The sequence below is a fragment of the Fusarium subglutinans genome (assembly GCF_013396075.1).
Source record: "Fusarium subglutinans strain NRRL 66333 chromosome Unknown NRRL66333_c0000328, whole genome shotgun sequence".
NCBI lineage: Eukaryota > Fungi > Ascomycota > Sordariomycetes > Hypocreales > Nectriaceae > Fusarium > Fusarium subglutinans.
The window spans coordinates 16,296-33,240 of NW_023502391.1; the positions used below are offsets into that span (position 1 = coordinate 16,296).

The 16,945-nt window shown below is 48.8% G+C and overlaps 4 protein-coding genes across 4 annotated transcripts; 2 read left to right on the top strand and 2 right to left on the bottom strand.

Moving 5' to 3' along the window:
- Positions 1 to 210: 210 nt before the first annotated feature.
- Positions 211 to 1,978, bottom strand: FSUBG_13310 (cysteine desulfurase; the record flags this gene model as incomplete). The annotated part of the gene is made up of 3 exons (XM_036678189.1): positions 211 to 633; positions 821 to 1,644; positions 1,717 to 1,978. The coding sequence occupies 3 exons, from the start codon at positions 1,976 to 1,978 to the stop codon at positions 211 to 213; spliced, it is 1,509 nt and encodes a 502-aa protein (XP_036531226.1).
- Positions 1,979 to 3,346: 1,368 nt separating this feature from the next.
- FSUBG_13311 (reduced viability upon starvation) lies at positions 3,347 to 4,846 on the top strand (the record flags this gene model as incomplete). The annotated part of the gene is made up of 3 exons (XM_036678190.1): positions 3,347 to 3,382; positions 3,529 to 4,771; positions 4,821 to 4,846. 3 exons carry the CDS (start codon positions 3,347 to 3,349, stop codon positions 4,844 to 4,846), a joined length of 1,305 nt encoding a protein of 434 aa, XP_036531227.1.
- Positions 4,847 to 6,614: 1,768 nt separating this feature from the next.
- Positions 6,615 to 8,515, top strand: FSUBG_13312 (uncharacterized protein; the record flags this gene model as incomplete). The annotated part of the gene is made up of 2 exons (XM_036678191.1): positions 6,615 to 6,758; positions 6,812 to 8,515. 2 exons carry the CDS (start codon positions 6,615 to 6,617, stop codon positions 8,513 to 8,515), a joined length of 1,848 nt encoding a protein of 615 aa, XP_036531228.1.
- A 1,311-nt stretch (positions 8,516 to 9,826) lies between these two features.
- On the bottom strand, positions 9,827 to 13,675 carry FSUBG_13313 (uncharacterized protein; the record flags this gene model as incomplete). The annotated part of the gene is made up of 2 exons (XM_036678192.1): positions 9,827 to 11,128; positions 11,180 to 13,675. The coding sequence occupies 2 exons, from the start codon at positions 13,673 to 13,675 to the stop codon at positions 9,827 to 9,829; spliced, it is 3,798 nt and encodes a 1,265-aa protein (XP_036531229.1).
- Between the last annotated feature and the right edge of the window lie 3,270 nt (positions 13,676 to 16,945).

A 16,945-nucleotide genomic window follows, 5' to 3' on the forward strand; every position in this document is an offset into this window, starting at 1 on the left:
TAATTTGCAACCCCCTTGACCAATTGCTCCCTATTTTCGTCCTCAGAATGTAAAAGAAAGAGGTATCTCTGATATTACAGTATGCTATACAGACACAACTGAGCTTCGCTTCAGCCGGTCATCGTCATTAATGTCCTTGATTCATCCAGAGTAACCAAGACTGAGCATGGAACTCCAGGTGAACGGATAATCATCATCATCACAGCTTGCTTAGTGCTGGCTCCACTGAATGGTGTTCAAATCGATACCCTCCTGGACAAGCTCCCACAGAGGGCTCAGCTCTCGGAGGAAAGTGACACGCTCCTGCACCGCCTTGAGAACATAGTCAATCTCAGCTTCAGTGGTAAAGCGGCCAATACCGAATCGGATACTGCTGTGAGCGCTCTCGTCACTGTTGCCAAGCGCGCGCAGAACGTAGCTAGGCTCCAGTGAGGCCGAGGTACAAGCACTGCCCGAAGATAGAGCAATATCCTTAAGAGCCATCAGGAGAGACTCTCCCTCGACATAAGCAAAGGAAACGTTGACGCAACCAGGGTAGAAGGAGTCAGCAGCGCCGTTCTGTGTTGTGTGCTCCATGGACAAGAGGCCGTTGAGAAGGCGATCTGAGAGATACTTAATGCGCTGGGTGTCGTACTATAGATCGATCAGTATCTCATGTACGTAGTTATGGAAATAAGACAAGATTGAAAGACATCGTAGATCAGACAGAAGCTTCGATCAACACGGCCGGCCTTGTCACGGGCCATTCAGAAAGCCATGCATGTGTAGAGCAACTCATCATATGTACAACAAGAGGTTTGAGAAAGTCATGAGTACTTACAGCCATCTCCTCCTTGGCGATGCGACAAGCCTCGCCAAAGCCGGCAACGAGGGAGGGAGCAAGAGTTCCACTTCGGAGACCTCGTTCCTGACCACCGCCGGTAATAAGAGGGTCCAGTCTGACCCTAGGTCGCCTTCGGACATAACAGGCACCAATACCCTTTGGACCATAAATTTTATGCGAGGAAATTGACATCAAGTCAATGTTCATGGCGTTGACGTCGAGAGGAATCTTGCCCACAGCTTGGGCAGCGTCAGTGTGGAAGAAGATCTTGTTCGATCGGCACAGCTTGCCGATTTTCTCAATAGGCTGGATCACACCAATCTCGTTGTTGACAGTCATGATGCTGACGAGGGCAGTCTCGGGTCGGATAGCGGCCTCCAGGTCCTCCATTCGGATGAGTCCGTTGTTCTGGACAGGGAGATATGTGACCTCGAAGCCCTCATCCTGGAGATGGCGGCAGCTGTCGAGCACGCACTTGTGCTCGGTCTGCGTTGTGATAATATGCTTCTTCTTGCCAGATCGACCAAAGAAACGAGCGACACCCTTGATACTCATGTTGTTACTCTCGGTGGCACCGCTGGTGAATATGATCTCCTTGGAGTCAGCACCGATAAGCTTGGCGACGTGCTCACGCGCATCTTCTACAGCCTTCTCACTCTCCCATCCATAAGCATGTGTCCGCGAATGGGGGTTGCCATAGACGCCGACATAGAATGGCATCATTGCATCAAGAACTCGAGGATCGACGGGTGTTGTAGCCTGCATGTCGAGATAGATGGGGCGCTGGCCCTCTTCCATAACCGCTGCTTGCTTCAGGACTTCTATTTGGGATGATCAGCCTCAATGTAAGAAAAATCTCGCTCGTTAAGCAGAGCGGCACAAGATTCACTAACCGGCCATTGGACTAACGCTAGCATTGGAGGGAGTATCAGGCGGAGGGATGTCGGCAAAGGCCTTCTTGTCGAGCTTGATAGCCGTCTCAACCTGAGCGTTGTCCCTCTTGGTCTCTGATACATATCCACGTCGTGATGTGTGCCTCGCCACGACAGCTGCGCGAGCCATACCTCGCAGAGGAGCTACAGTAACGCGAGAGGCTGGGCTCAAGCCAACTCGGCCTGCCGAGCGCAGGGCGCATGAAGCGATGTTGGAAGACATTATGAATTGAATGTCTGGCAGTTGCAAGGACGAAGAAGAGAAGAAGTGAATTTTGGTGAAGGAGACGTTGAGCTCCAGGTCCAAGATTTGTCATTAGCTTGTCGGCTCGGGGCCCTCGGTGATAAGCATCCGGCAGATTCGGCACGGCCATTGGTTGAAAAAGCCGGGGAGCGGCAGAAGGTGCGCTCTTTAGGTCTTAGGTTACGGCGGAGGAGACGCCGAAACCGTTTTTGTGAGGAGAAAGATGGAAGGGTCATTATTTCGTGGCGAGGTGTCAACAGTGGCTAACGGGTGGTAATCAATGCGACGTTCTTTGCAGGGCCTTTCCAGGTGTTATCTGCTCTCTATGCAGGCTGCCAGTTCAGTTCAGAGCCTCAACATCAGGGACCCCAGCACACTCAGTAACAACTTGTTCCTGATGCGGATGGTCGGGTTCCCATTGCGGTGCAGGCGGAGATTTCATCGAACCTTCAATTCACCGAATCCAATAGGCATGGGCGTATATAGGTACATATTATTCTCTGCATGTGCCTCTCCGGACATTGCCCCTTTTCCTAAGGTTGAACTACCTGCAGTACTGTGCTTAGGTAGGTACCTACCTATGTACGGATAAAAGAAAGGGCTTGTGGCTCATGTGCAGCGCCTTTTACGACCTGACCTGTGGCCCAAATGAGAGATTGATGAAAACTGTCAAGAGTGACGCAACGCCCATGACGCAGTGGGCGTAGTGGCTACAATCCCCTAAGGTCACTCCTCTAAAATCCAAGGCCTGAGTACCTACTAAGGTAAATAAATGACTGGTCCGGTCAACTCGGTGCTTAAAAAAGGTATATGGTTAAAGACAAAACCACATTATCAGGAAATCGAGCTCACATTCAGCTACTCCGTAAAGGCTTTGATATACTCCGTGCCTATTTTCCCTGTCAGTCTGATGCTACCTACCTAGGTACTAGGTACTGAATAACTAGTCCCTGAACTGCTGCCGTTGTCATCTCAGTCCCATGTGCCCCTATTATTTCTTCAACCTCCTCTGAATAGCCACAGCATCGGAAACCGGCAGGCTTGGCAGCAAGGCAAAGGACGGGCTGGGCAGCAAAAAAGGTCCAGTGAGGGAACTTAAACCTGGGTGCTAAACTAAAACACAGCCACACAAGTGGACGTCACCGTTCTACGACTCAATCAGTCATGTTCTGGGCTGTCCTGCCCTGTCATACTCGAGAGCTTCATAAGTTACCCTCTCGTCTAGCTTTTGGCGGCCTCGCGATCTGAGGGTTTTCGCGATACTCACTCAGTCTTCTCCCACCCAACACCGACTATACTCCTGGCATCACTAGATTAATCTAATAAAGCTCTCGCCGCGCTCTCGCCATGAGCTTCAAAGGCTTCCAGAAGAGCCTCACTCGGGTAAGCCGTGCCCCTCACTTGATGGTGCTTGGTTTTCCAGCATGTCTCGCGCGCACAAAACGCCATTTGCGCGCGGCTGAAGAGTCGAGACACGCCGTCATGATGAGACACACGATCTTAAGTGCTAATATATATCTTGCTCTTAGGCCCCTCAGCAGTTCAAGTCCAAATTCAACATCGGCGAGCATACCAAAGATGCTGTCTACATCGATGCCGAACGTCGTTTCCAGGAACTCGAGACTGAGACCAAGAAGCTCCACGATGAGTCCAAAAAGTACTTCGAGTCCATCAATGGCATGCTCTCCCATCAGATTGAGTTCAGCAAGGCCATGACCGAAGTCTATAAGCCCATCTCGGGTCGCATGTCAGATCCAGACTCGATGAAGATCGAGGGTAACCCCGAAGGCATCCGTGCTTGCGAAGAATACGAGGCTGTAGTCAAGGACCTGCAAGAGACGTTGGCACCGGAGTTGGAAATGATAGAATCTAGGATTATCCGTCCCGCCAACGAGTTGCTCGACGTCATCAAGGTGATACGCAAGACCGCCCTCAAGCGTGAACACAAGAGACTTGACTACGACCGACACCGCACAACCCTCAAGAAGCTGCAGGACAAGAAGGAGCGCACTGCCAAGGACGAAAAGGCAATGTGGAAGGCCGAAGGAGACGTCGAGCAAGCCACCCAGGACTTCAACTACTTCAACGACCTCCTCAAGGACGAGCTACCAAAGCTGTTCCAGCTCGAGCGCGAATTCATCCAGCCCCTCTTCCAGTCGTTCTACTACATGCAGCTCAACATTTTCTACACACTCCATGAGAAGATGCAAAATTGCGATATCGGTTATTTCGATCTCACGCTCGACATTGAGGATGCTTTCCATGAGAAGCGCGGCGACATTCAAGAACAGGCTGAGGCACTGTCCATCTGTCGCTTCAAGACCACCGGTCGTCCGCGACCTGTGCGATACGGGGCCAAGCCTGCCCTTGAAGGCCCCAAGCAGCCCGCACTCCTTACACAGGGAGGCGAGGGTTCCAAACCGTCAAGCAGCACTGTGACGAGCCCCAAAATTGGTGGCTATCAACGCCCTGCCTCGACCGCCGACGAAGGTGCCGCTCCTCCGCCGTACACTCCTCCAACAGGCGCCAATGCGGGCTTAGCTGCCATCGCCGCTGGCAAGAAGAAGCCACCGCCTCCTAAGCCCAAGCCCAAGCCCATGCGCCTCACCGCCCCGGGAGTTGAGACCGTAACTGCTCTCTACGATTACGCTGCGCAAGCCGAGGGCGATCTAAGTTTCCGAGCTGGTGACGTTATCGAGATTGTCACAAGGACGCAGAACGAGAACGAATGGTGGAGTGGACGACTGCAAGGCAAGGAGGGACAGTTCCCAGGTGAGTGCTGTTGGTTCTCGAGATCTCATCAGGTACTAACAGGGAACAGGCAATTATGTCCAGCTCAACAGCTGAGGAGCGTGGTCGTTGCATTGGTCACGAAGGTGATCTAATCCGTGATAAGACTACCACTACTTCGATACCTGGACATGAAACGAAACAACCCATCAGAACTTGCATGCAATAGACATCTATAATGAAGAGAGCAGCATCAGTCGAAGGTAGATATTGGGAAGGCCGAGGCGCATGGATGAAATACCAGTCCGTGGTGTCAACTCGAGGTCCTGGAAACGAAATGCAATGACCCTTCGTTTCTGGAGATGCAAGGAGCCGCTGTGGCCAAGGAAGAGAGAAGACGGGGCATTTCTGGCGTTAATGGATAGGGCTTTTGCTGTCTGCAGAAGCAGATAATACAATACTACTATATCTTCAACCAATCCGTGCATTGTAGCTTCTAGTTGTGAGCCGTTGGAGGGGTCGGGCTTGTACAGCTTGTATGAATAATAGGTAGGCATTGATACATCTGGCCGGTCTCTTCGGGGGAAGCATCTTAGGTACTGTAGTCTAGTCATGTGAGACAAGCATGGTTTGATGTTCCAAACTCGCGCAGTATACTCTAAACGTTATTAGTGAGGCATGGGTCTGCATGCTCGATGCTCGTTACTGCATAAGTAGGTACATGCATGCTAGAGCCTGCTTTTGTCAAGCAATGAATCACGCGTAGGTCTGAGATTTTGACGAGGTTGAATGAGGCTCAAAAAATGGGGTTCACCCCTCAGGGATCTCAACAGGGGGCATACACCATCAAAACATGCTTGTAGTACTATAAGCACATGAAAGATATCGTGTAATTGGCCAATTCTGTAATATTGGCTGAATGGAGTGGGCAACCAAGACTCTTGCCACAGCCTGATTTCACAGCTGAATACCAATCGTGCCACAAACAGCTGCTCCAGGGTAAAGTCATGATGATGCTGATGAATATTGTTGTTGACCTGAGCTAGCTTGAAGGCAAAGACTGCTCGGGGCTGAAGTACATCCTGCGTGAGGCAAACCCGACAGGTAAGTGAGTGGTAGGCTTGTAGAATATCGACTATTCTTCTTAGGGTTGAACCGCCGTACAACACCAGCAGAGCCTCTTCATTTACTTTCTGGAACGAGTTGCACCATGTTCATTATTATTTGTTAGTACCACGATTAGTCCAACTGCGCCGCGAGACTAATTGCTTAGTACAACGACGGGTCAAGTCAACCAACCTGTTGTAGCCTTGTCTCTTATACCACATACGCGCGTAACCTAACTTATTAGACTCTACACCACCTCGATATCCTCGTGACGTCGAGGACCTGCACATCGAGGTCAAGCTTTGGTCACCTTGACCTGAATGGGAAAAAAAGAGAAGAGAAGGAAAAAGCAGTGACGCTGTTCTTGAAAGATGTAGCACGCGTTGTAAGCGACTGTCAGCTAAAAAAGAGCCTCATTCTCTACGAAACTTGCTCTTCTGACCCAAACACCAACCAACCACGAATTTCAAACTCGCTATGATTGCTCTTTTTTGACTAATCGAATTCGAGAGCAGAGACACGGGGCGTCCAAGAATTCGCTGGCATTCCTCTGAGCAGGGGTAGACTCCTTGATAAGGCTGTGAATCATGACTCGGAACTCCAGACTCTTGCGGCTCTGTTCCCCTCTTCTCTCGTAATGAGGGACTTAGTTAACGACCGGGGCGCTGTGAATAGCGTCGTATCCTGTATACAGCTCGGTATATCTTGTCGCTTGTGAACATGAATCCACGCCGCTCGACAGGATCTTGTCTCCTCGCTCTCTCCTCGCAGCATCGCCATGAGCATTCTCAAACTACCTGCCGAGATTGTTTCTCTTCTTGTCGAGTTGCTCAACGTGGAAGATGTGTTCAACTGGGCTCTGTCCTGCAAATATTTGACCTACATTCTCTACGATAGACGAATGTGTCGTCTTGCACTCTTGGTTCGCCCCAGCTCCTTGTCTTGATGAGATAGTCCCCGCTGACAACTTCTCAGAAGGCACCGTATTCCGCAGAGGCTCAGGAGGCGCAGTCTACCAAGGACTTCCCAAGGTCATTCCGTAAGCTTGCTAAGCGGCGAATAGCTGTGCAGGCAGCGGAGCCATGGATGGTTGCTATAGTTGCCATGGCGGATCGTTTCATTTATACGAATGGACACTTGTGCTACACTGTTAATAGCAACCATCTCCGTGTCCTCAGCACGGTCGACAAAAGGTTTACGTCTGAAAGGACAGTCGATGTTCCGCTACTTCTCAAGCTCGCAGTAAGAGACTACGATAGTCAAAGACCGCACACCTTTGAACCCCTTTACTACGCCGAGGGCGTTCTATCATGCCTTGCCACTCAAGTTCTCCAAGACTCCACCACGAGCAGTTGGCTTGTCATCTTCGAGCTCAGAGAATCTCCCACATGGGTTGTCGTACAAAGGCCTTGTTCAAGACACCCACTGTTTGTGCGCAGTGACGAGAATTACCTGTTCTGGGGTTCAAAATCACATGTCACACTAGACGGTACCTACAGATGGGGCATCCATTGCCTCAATCTCCAGACTCGCAAATGGGCTGATTCGCAGCTGATTCTATGGGACCTTGACGGGGAGAGTATAGGTTCTGACGTCTGCTTTGAGATCATCGATGGCCAGTTTTACTGTGTTTCGAACACGTTCAGAACAGAAGCTGATGATGGAATGCGCAATAACTTCTACCAAGTTGTGAGATTCCCCGCGGACAATGCGGTCCATGAAAAGTGCGAGAAGCCTCCGATGCGCAACCTATGGCGTCTTCATGACTCAGAGGGCGCAGTAGACGAGCGTTGGACTTCACTGCAGCTCACCAAAGACGAGAAAACAGGGAATCTCTTCATTGTCGAGACTCGAAAGGAGTGGTTCCCAGGAAATGCAGGCAGCCAGAGGACGTGCTACAAAAAGGAGCTTCACTTTGATGAACAAGAAGAAGCGCCTCAGCCAGAGCCTTCTCTGCCCACTCCGCCAGAGTCGACCGTGGATAGCCTCGAAGAAGATGAATGGAACAGCGAGAACCATGTTGAACAACGATCAAGTGAGACGATCCACGTCGGTGACGGCCCATCTGATGCCAAAACATACACCCTCCAAGAATGCTTCGTGCGTTCATACAACCCATCGTGCGATGCTTTCATCGACCTCGTTTCTGAGGCTTACAGCCGAGACTCGATGTTGCAGCTCAGAGTACAGCCCAGGAAACGAGAACCTTCAATCAACATGTGGCCACGAGACCAAGAATCATGCCACTACGATAGTGACTTGGCTCAGCTCCAAGGCGTTGTCAACCCCGTCCAGCCTATTCAAGGGATCGAATGGTTTATGGATGAGCGAATCTTGGTCTATTCACCAACTCATATGGCCTACGGACAATTGAGGCCCATCATCCTCATTTCGTTTGACCCAGAATATGTTCTTCAGGGCTTTCCGAACTATGCAACACAAAATCAATGTGTAAATGGACACATCAAGGCCTCTGCCCATTCGGGGACAAGCAGCAGACAGAAAGGCATACTATGGTCATCAAACCAGGATTTTGGTGAGTCTGCATCGCTAGAAAAGGATGACCCCAACGCATCTGCCAACTTTGTCAGATCACGGCCCTCGCTTTACCAGACGATGAGTATGGGAAACGGGAGTGCACATGGTTTTGATCTCTCATATCTATGCCCTTGGCGATGAGCTCGTTCGTTTGTGTGTGTATGTGTGTGTATGTGTGTGGAAGCGGCCTCAGTTCTATTACGCGACCTTGAGGCCTTCCACAACAGGGATCTTCTTGGAGCAACGCATTTCTACAAATATGAGAACCCATACCCAGTAATAATAGAATCTCAAAGGATTATACAGGACGACACAGTGATACAGTGATACAGTGATACAGTGAATCCTCCGTGAGGAATCAAGACGGGTCCAAGACAATCATGCCATAGGTATGCAGGCGATTCGTTCATGAATGTATGCATGTAAGTCTTGTGTACACTCAGTTTCATGGAGAGGCGGGTTCAGGCAACGCGACCAACCTCATATGCTATGCCCAGGTACAAACAATGGCAGTTTGAGAGGCACGACAACTCTCTATAGACTCAAATTTGAAGTATGAGTTCTACTGGCAGTTTTATGCAACCATTTCACTAGTCATTGGCAGCATTCGAATCAAGAAGAGCCTTAGCCTCTCGTCTGATGGTTCGCCTGAAGCCAGCCCCCAGCCTTGACCCGTTGGGATCCTAGATCGACTCTAGCAACACATGTTGCGCGTTCAAATCTGCGAATCGTAAAGATGAGGCAAGCAAAACAAGGAAAATCGCAACACTATTCCAGGCAAGTTGTCGCAGTGTCTTTCTCGTTCGGTCAATGTTCACAACATGCGCAAACGTCGGCTTGGGGTGGTCGACTCAGCTGTCTTTCGGCTATGCTTATGGGAGCTAGCAAACACTCCGAGGTTCTAGGATATGGATGATACATCATCATATCATGTTTCATCATCGTCTGGTATGAACAGATACTCATTGTGACTGGAACTTCGAAATTGAGGGGTGATAGTGTAATACATGCTTCAAATACCTATGTGTAGACACATCCCGTAGTCAAAAGTGCAATAATTTGAAGCTTCTTTACCCTAATACATCTTCTTTGTGCATGTTCACCCTCACCAGAGAAACCCCATGCAGTCTCTCTTTTACGCTTCGACCGACAACAAGACACGAAACCCCTTCCCGATACATCCAGAAGGCACACTATGATGCATGCTGATGCCCATATGACAAGAATCAAAAGGCCAAACTAAAAATCCGCCCATAGACGGTATGAACCGCATTTTGGACCCAGGTCCCAAGACCTCAGATCGCAATTCGACATCCAGTAATAAAGATTAAGAAGTACATGAGCTCATGAGCGTATAGATCCTCGTCTAGAACGTTTTTTTTTCGCAAAAAGTGACGGCAAAAAAAAAAAAATAATCAAGTCGTAGGCGTAGACAACATGTGTTGTCGTCGATCACTTCTTTCGTCGACTGAACATCTTGGATAGACTACTGCTGCTCTCCTCCTTGGGAGGTGGAGGAGCCATCACAGGCTCTGGCGGAGGCTCTGAAGTGCGCAGAAATGCTGCCAAGTCCGACGTACGTGAGACGTTTGATACTGCATCTCGAGGCTCAAACTTCTTCATGGGGGCACGACGTCCAGAGGACGCTGACGAGGCAGGCTGTGAAGGGCGAGATGAGTTCTCACCAGTGGGCATCCCGTACTTGTCATATCCAGATGGGACGTTGACCTGGATAGGAATGTAATTCCTGAAGCCCACACGGCTACTGAGAGGTCGAGTGTCGTTGCCTTGGGGTGATGCAGGTGCAGTGCTAGAGTGATTGCTCTCCTTGCGAGTGAATCTCCCAATCAAGCTCGGTGCGCTCGCTTTCTTCTTTGGTATCCTTTGTGAGATCGGTGTCGTGACAGGCTCCGGTGGAGGCTCATAGTTCATGAGAAACTCTGCCAAGCTCTCCTCCTTCTTAACAGGAGGCTTGGGCGTTGCGAGCGAGACCTCATCATCCTCATCGTCGCTAAAGTCAATGGCGTAAGGGTCCTTGACACGTCGGGTCTTGCGTTTGGGCATCATATCATCTTCATCAAACATCTTACTCGTCGGAGCAGGCTGTCCTTTGTTCTTCAAAAGGGCCGTGTTGGAGTTGATAGATGAGTGAATCGAAGGCATTGATGACTCGGTGCCATGAGTCGAAGCCTGGCTGTATCGGATATCGGGAATGGTGGCGTCGACGGCCTTACCACCTGCTGGTTCTTCGGCACCGGTTGTGTCCCAAGGTGCGATATTGTGAGGAATACGGTTGCTATTTGCGCCTGGGGGTCCCTGTCGGATAAAGTCGATTAGATCCGAGCTGCCACTACGGGACTCGACCACAGCATCACGGGGCATATATCGATTCCGATTGCTTGCCGATGAAACACGACGACTATCGAGGCTGGTCTTGCCGGGGGTATTTGGGCTGCTCACATTTCGAAGTTGCATAGGACGGCTGTCTCCTGCGGGACCAGTAGATTTGATAAATTCTGCAAAATCCGCAGTAGATTCGCTGGGAACCCGAGCGTCTCTTGGGGCAGCAGACATACGTGGTCTGTTCGGGTTAGGAGAGGGCAGTGGCTTCATTCTATCGTCGCCAACCCGGTGATGGGGAGATGCCCTCTTCATGTCGGTTGCCGCAGAAGAAGACCTGGAACGGTTGTGAGCACGAGAATCGTCACTCTTCATGGATCCCTTGAACACTGAATTGTCGAGTGACTGCTTGTGCTGTAGTCATCGTTAGGTCCGTTCTCGTTCGACGATGCATGTTTTACTTACATCCATGTTGCGCATATTCTCGGGCGTCAGCGTATATGTGATAGTTTGGTTGCTCTGGATCAGCTCTTCAAAGTTACGGGCCATGGCCGAACGGCTTCCACTGTCCTCGGAAGTTCGAACAGCCTTAAGTCGACTTGTACCTGAGGAGCCTGAGGAGCCTGAAGTGTGAGTAGCTCGAGGGGTCTGCGCGTTGCCTCCATCTTCGTCCGAGTCTCTTGTCCTTGATCGCTCTATGGATACCATGCCAATACTGTGAGTGGGAGAAGTAGGTACCTTGTCATTTCGTGCAGCATGTCGGTTTGAGTAGCCTGCCGGCTTTCGTAGAACTTCAGCAGACTTTTCAGGGACGGGTTCAGAGGTGCTTGCAGGGCGCGTGGATGTCACCTTGGTACTGGATGAAGATTGTTGAAGAACAGGTGAGTGATGTGGGGATCCAACAATAGTTTGAGGTCGTTTGGCCTCGGTGGGGGAGGCAGCCTCTGGAACAGTTGGCGTGGAAGGCTGATAAGCAATATACTTGTGAGGCCTTTGCTCTCTGGTTCGATTTCGATCCATCTCCTCATCAGACTCAGAGATTGTTGCAGCAGCTGGCACAGAACCTCGCATGGCATCGACTGGAGAGCGACTTTTCGGACCTGGGCGAGTTGAGGTTGCAGGGGAGTTCTGAGCCTGCACATCAACTGCACTGACACCATTGGAGAGACCACTGCTTGGAGGTATGGTCAGGCTCGCCCGGCGGATACGGTCCGCAGCATCAGCTGAGGGTGAGCGCGACCCGCTGGGGCTCTTGGGACCAGCTACATCGATGATGCGCGCTGAGTGCACACTTGACGATCTCCTTAGTGGGAACGGACCACCAGTATCAGATAGGGCTGGCGAAGAGCTGCCAGCTACTGACACTCGGGCTGATGTCAGGATCTCTGCCTTCTCGTAAGTCGGATCCTCGTCCGCGATCTCCTGTCTTGACTGAATGCGGCTTGTTATAATCTTTGACAGGCGCTTGCTCTTGGGAGCCACTGGCTCCGGAACAAGCTCGCCTTTAGGCTTGCTTCCATCAATCTCCTTAATATCCTGGGGTTCCTCACTGCTGATTTGCTCGGTCTTGGCTTCTTCAGCAGGCTCTTGTTTCTCCTCAACGACACCAGCATCTACAGGCACAGCTTCCTTCTCTTTCGATCGCTTAGCAGCAGCACGATATGGCGACGCGCTGGGTGTTGGAAGCGAGTTTGAACGCTTGCGACCCACGAACTCGGGAGTGTTAGGTTGCGATAATGTTGGCGTGGGAAGGCCCTGAATAATTCCCAGGGGCAGGATCAGCAAACTCTTAGGTCGGCGCCCTCCAACTTCCTCCTCGTCCTCCAACTCCTCGTCTTCATCATCGCTATTGTAGGCAAGGCCAGGGATCTCAATTTCATCCACATCATTACTTCCGACAGGAAGCGCGACTTGAGCTGGATCAAAAGCTTCAGCTTGTGCTTCAGCTTCTGCATCACGGGTTGGGACCCGACTCAAAGCGGGCGAATCAGTGAACACACTGTCTTGTCTTAAATGGCCATTTGACGCCCTTGAAAAGGGGCGACCATTTAGATCGATCACGGGTGACCGTATCCGCTTCTTCCAGCCCCTCCACAATCGCCCGAGTGTTCGGTCGAGAGCCACCCTCTCCATGTCTTGTTCTTCGACTACAATACGGTCGGCGACATCGGCGGGGTTTCGGGTCCCTTCATTGATCTCCTTCTGGTATTTAGCCCGCAATCTGTGGTATGCGGCTTGTCCCGCAACAGTAAGGGTGAGCTCGCCCATATACTCCAGAACAGATGTCAGGAAAATTGCAACAGCTGGTGAAATAACGTCGGAGACAGACTCGTTGGCGCCTAACTCGAGGTTCTCCTGTTCCATGTAGAGGTCCTCGTCTTCCTCCTCCATATCGCCTAGGGAAGAGTAGACCATGCACCTAAGACGGGTACGCTTCCAAACCAATTCCAGGTCCCAGTCACGCGCTTTGTCGCCAGTAGGCGGCACGTAATCTTCCTCATCACCGTCGCCCAAGTATTCACGTAACTCCTCATCGGCATTGTTGACGGCATCTTTCGCAAGCTTGGGTTTTAACACCTCCGAAACGGCAGGTCGTAAATTGGCGAGAGTAGTAGCTTGGGATTTGGAGAGGAAGTTGAAAAGCAGCTGATCAAGAAAATTGTTGACAAGCTGTAGCGCTTCTCCCGAGACGAGCGCAGGGTCGCTGGCTGGCTCAATACCGTGCTGATCGTACCAGGTATCAGCATGACTGTCGTGGTCGTTTGTAACGATCTGAGAAGCGGCCGAAGCAGCGATGAAGGCCGCTGAGGGTGACACAGCGAGCGGCGGCGACATGAGGCTGTGGGCAATTGTTGAAGGTCGATCGCTGGAGATACTCTGTGTCCTAGATCTCACGTCGCGGGGAGAGATGATGCCGGAGGTAGGCCGTGACATGGCCAGGTCGCTGTGTGAGGTCGCCATGGCTGCGATCTATATATATCGGGGGTAGACCTGCAAAGGTCTCCCAAACAATGCGTCGGGGACAGGGAAGTGGTCGCTGACCGGAAGTTTCGTTTGCCTTGTACGAGGCGAGCCGAAATAAACTCGGATGGGCACAGAATTAGGATTGTGGCCCCGGCTCTTATTCTGTTCTGCCAACGTGCGAAATGTTGGGGGATGGGAGCGCAATTCGAGGTGGCTGAACGGCAATGTACTTGGTCGATAAGTGAACCTGATTTCTGTTAATCGACGGTCGCAATGGTATTGCAATCTGAAGTACGGAACTGGGCGGAAAGTAGGGACGGAGAGTTGCTTCTTGTGTAATACAGGTCGCAGGTTGTACAACGAGTTGACCACTGACGAGACAATAGCTGACGGACACGGGTGCGCCAGACGTCGCGAGCCGACCGATAGCACCATTTCAATTGCAGTTCGACAGCAGAAACCTTGACTGTGCCTTGGGAAATGAGAAATGGGTGTAATAATAGACATACCTTGCAGTATAGCAGGAAGACCAGTGGCGATGCCAGGTGGGTGGATTATCGCAATGTCGCAAAAGCAAGCAATGTCAAAAAGCAGTCAACGAGGGACTGTCCAAAGTTTGAAATGCAAACAAAAGAGAGGTTGAAGTCAAGGTGAGAAAGATTAAAAAAAAAAGGTAGGTTGGAGGAGCGAGGTGTGTCGATCAGGTCTCGGTCCTCCTCTCCTGTCCTGTTTGCTCAGTAGATTTGATTTGATTTGATTTGATTTGAGTCCAGGTCGGGTCAGGTCAGGTCAGAGTCGCGGATTTGGCTGCTGCTAAGGGTCTCGTTCAGCCGGCGGATTGCAGTTGTATGCAGCCCCTGGACCCAGAACAGGCAAGACTGGGGACGGACTGGAAGGCTTCTGTTCTGGCTCTGGCGTTAGAGATTCGGTAAGGAGAGCCAGGTAGACCTTGTTCCGGGGACGGGACCCTGAGGTACAGGATCGACAATACAAGGTAGCGCTATGGTGAAGGTACTGCTAGGACACTGTCGCGGTGCTGCACGTTGTATCAGAGGTCGCAGCGCAGCGCAGCAACTGCCTACTGGAGTAATAGGATTTGCGACCAAGTCTAGAAAGGGTCTAGCCCCTCGGACAGGGTTGATGATGGTTAATGAATGTGGATATGGATGCCGATGGGGATGTTTCCACAGAAGCGGCCGGGGTGGACTGGGCTGGGATGGCAGCTGAGGTTTGGCTACTACTGGACAGCGAGTCTGGACGCAACTCCACTATATCCACCGTTCCTGGACAAGCGGACAAGGGCCCTGTCAGTATCGCAAGGGTTTGAGTCAGGGACTCTTCTTTTTTTTTTTAGGGTCGACGGAGCTGGAGCGGAGTCGGGATTTGATTGGGATAGGGGTTGTGATGGTGTTCTTCAGGAGTTCGCTTGGTTCGTTATGTATCGTGTCGTGCATTGGATTAATTAACGTTGCGTGGAAGAGCTACTAGAAGTCGCCTAGAACACACTGTGCCACTGTGATTAATTGATAGACGGATACGGATGGAATGGATGAATGGACGAAAGGTATGGCCAACCTCTCTCAACCACCACATGCAGGTGAAGCTTGGATCTGTGGCTGTGGCCACAACCTCCTTTGATCGTGATATCTTCAAGCCTAGTCAGGTTCATAGCTTCTCCGCGATATTCATTACTAGCATGCTGCTAGCTTCTATATATGCCTCCTCGTGGCTGCTTGGCAAGACCGTCTTTCTGCGGCTCCAGGGCGGGTTCCTCTTATCATGACTAGTATAGGCCATCCGCCATCGTCCATCGTGGAACAGTAGCTTGGATTTGTTATTAGGTTGGGTCAAATACCTACCTACACTTCCATGACAGAGATGCTAACGTGAGCGGCCACTTGAATATGCAAGGTCCTGCTTGGAAGAATGAACGAACCGTGCGAGTGAGGATAATATGAGTCCAAATGATCTTGATTTCTGTATGGGATCATCAGACACCTTTCGTATCGCTGTTGCTGGGCCTCCATGATATCCCAGACTGTACCCTACCTTACTGTACGGAGTACGGAGGTTCAGTTTAAAAGTCTTTACTAACGCTAAAATTGCACTAAGTAGGTTAAAAGAGCTAGTACCTATAAATATTAATTTTTATGCCTATTTATCCCTGCTTTCCTTATACTTATTCCTACCTTCTAATTTTATAATTTTTTAAATATATATAAGAATTCTCTCTATCTATACCTAGATCTTTTCTTATAAAAGCTTATTTTATATAGCCTTTTACTTATAAATAGCTTTCTTACTATAGTGTAAATAAAGTAAAAATAGTAAAAAAAGTTAGTAATTACTATAGTAATACTAAAAACTTTACAACCATGCACTAAGTAAGATAAAAAAGCTAGTACCTATAAATATTAATTTTTATACCTATTTATCCCTACCTTTCTTATACTTATTCCTACTTTCTAATTTTATTATTTTTTTAAATATATATAAAAATTCTCTCTATTTAAATATATATAGAAATTCTCTTAATCTATACTTAAATCTTTTTTTATAAAAGGTTATTCTATATAGCTATTTACTTATAAATAGCTTCCTTTTTATTTTTTAAGGCACTTTTTATTATTATTATTCTCTTTATTTATAGCTAAGTAGGCTTAATAGTATTTAAATTTAGTAAATTTAAATACTAAAAAAGTCTTTTAATACCTTTAGTATTATATAAAAGCTACTATATATAGTATTTATAACTAAAAGCTTAATCTTTTTATATAAAAGTATTTAGTCTTTTCTTTTTATATTTCTTTATAAAAAAAAAAATTTAGAATTAGGATTTTTACTTTATATTATTACTAGTTAATATTACCTTTTCCCTCTCTTATTAGCTTACCTATTAACTTCTTAAAAAACTACTTAGGCTTTTTACCTAGCTTATTATAAAGCCTTAACCTTCTTATTTTATTCTTAAGCTTTTATTTCTTCTTTATAGCTAGCTTAAGCTTTATATTTATTACTATAATTACCTTCTTAATCTTTTTATATAAAAGTATTTAGCCTTTTTTTGTATATTCCTTTATAAAAAAAAGTAATTTTAAGATTAGGATTTTTACTTTATATTATTACTAATTAATATTACCTTTTTTCTCTTTTATTAGCTTACTTATTAACTTTTTAAAAAACTACTTAGGCTTTTTACCTAGCTTATTAATAAAAAAAAAAATTTAGAATTAGGATTTTTACTTTATATTATTACTAGTTAATATT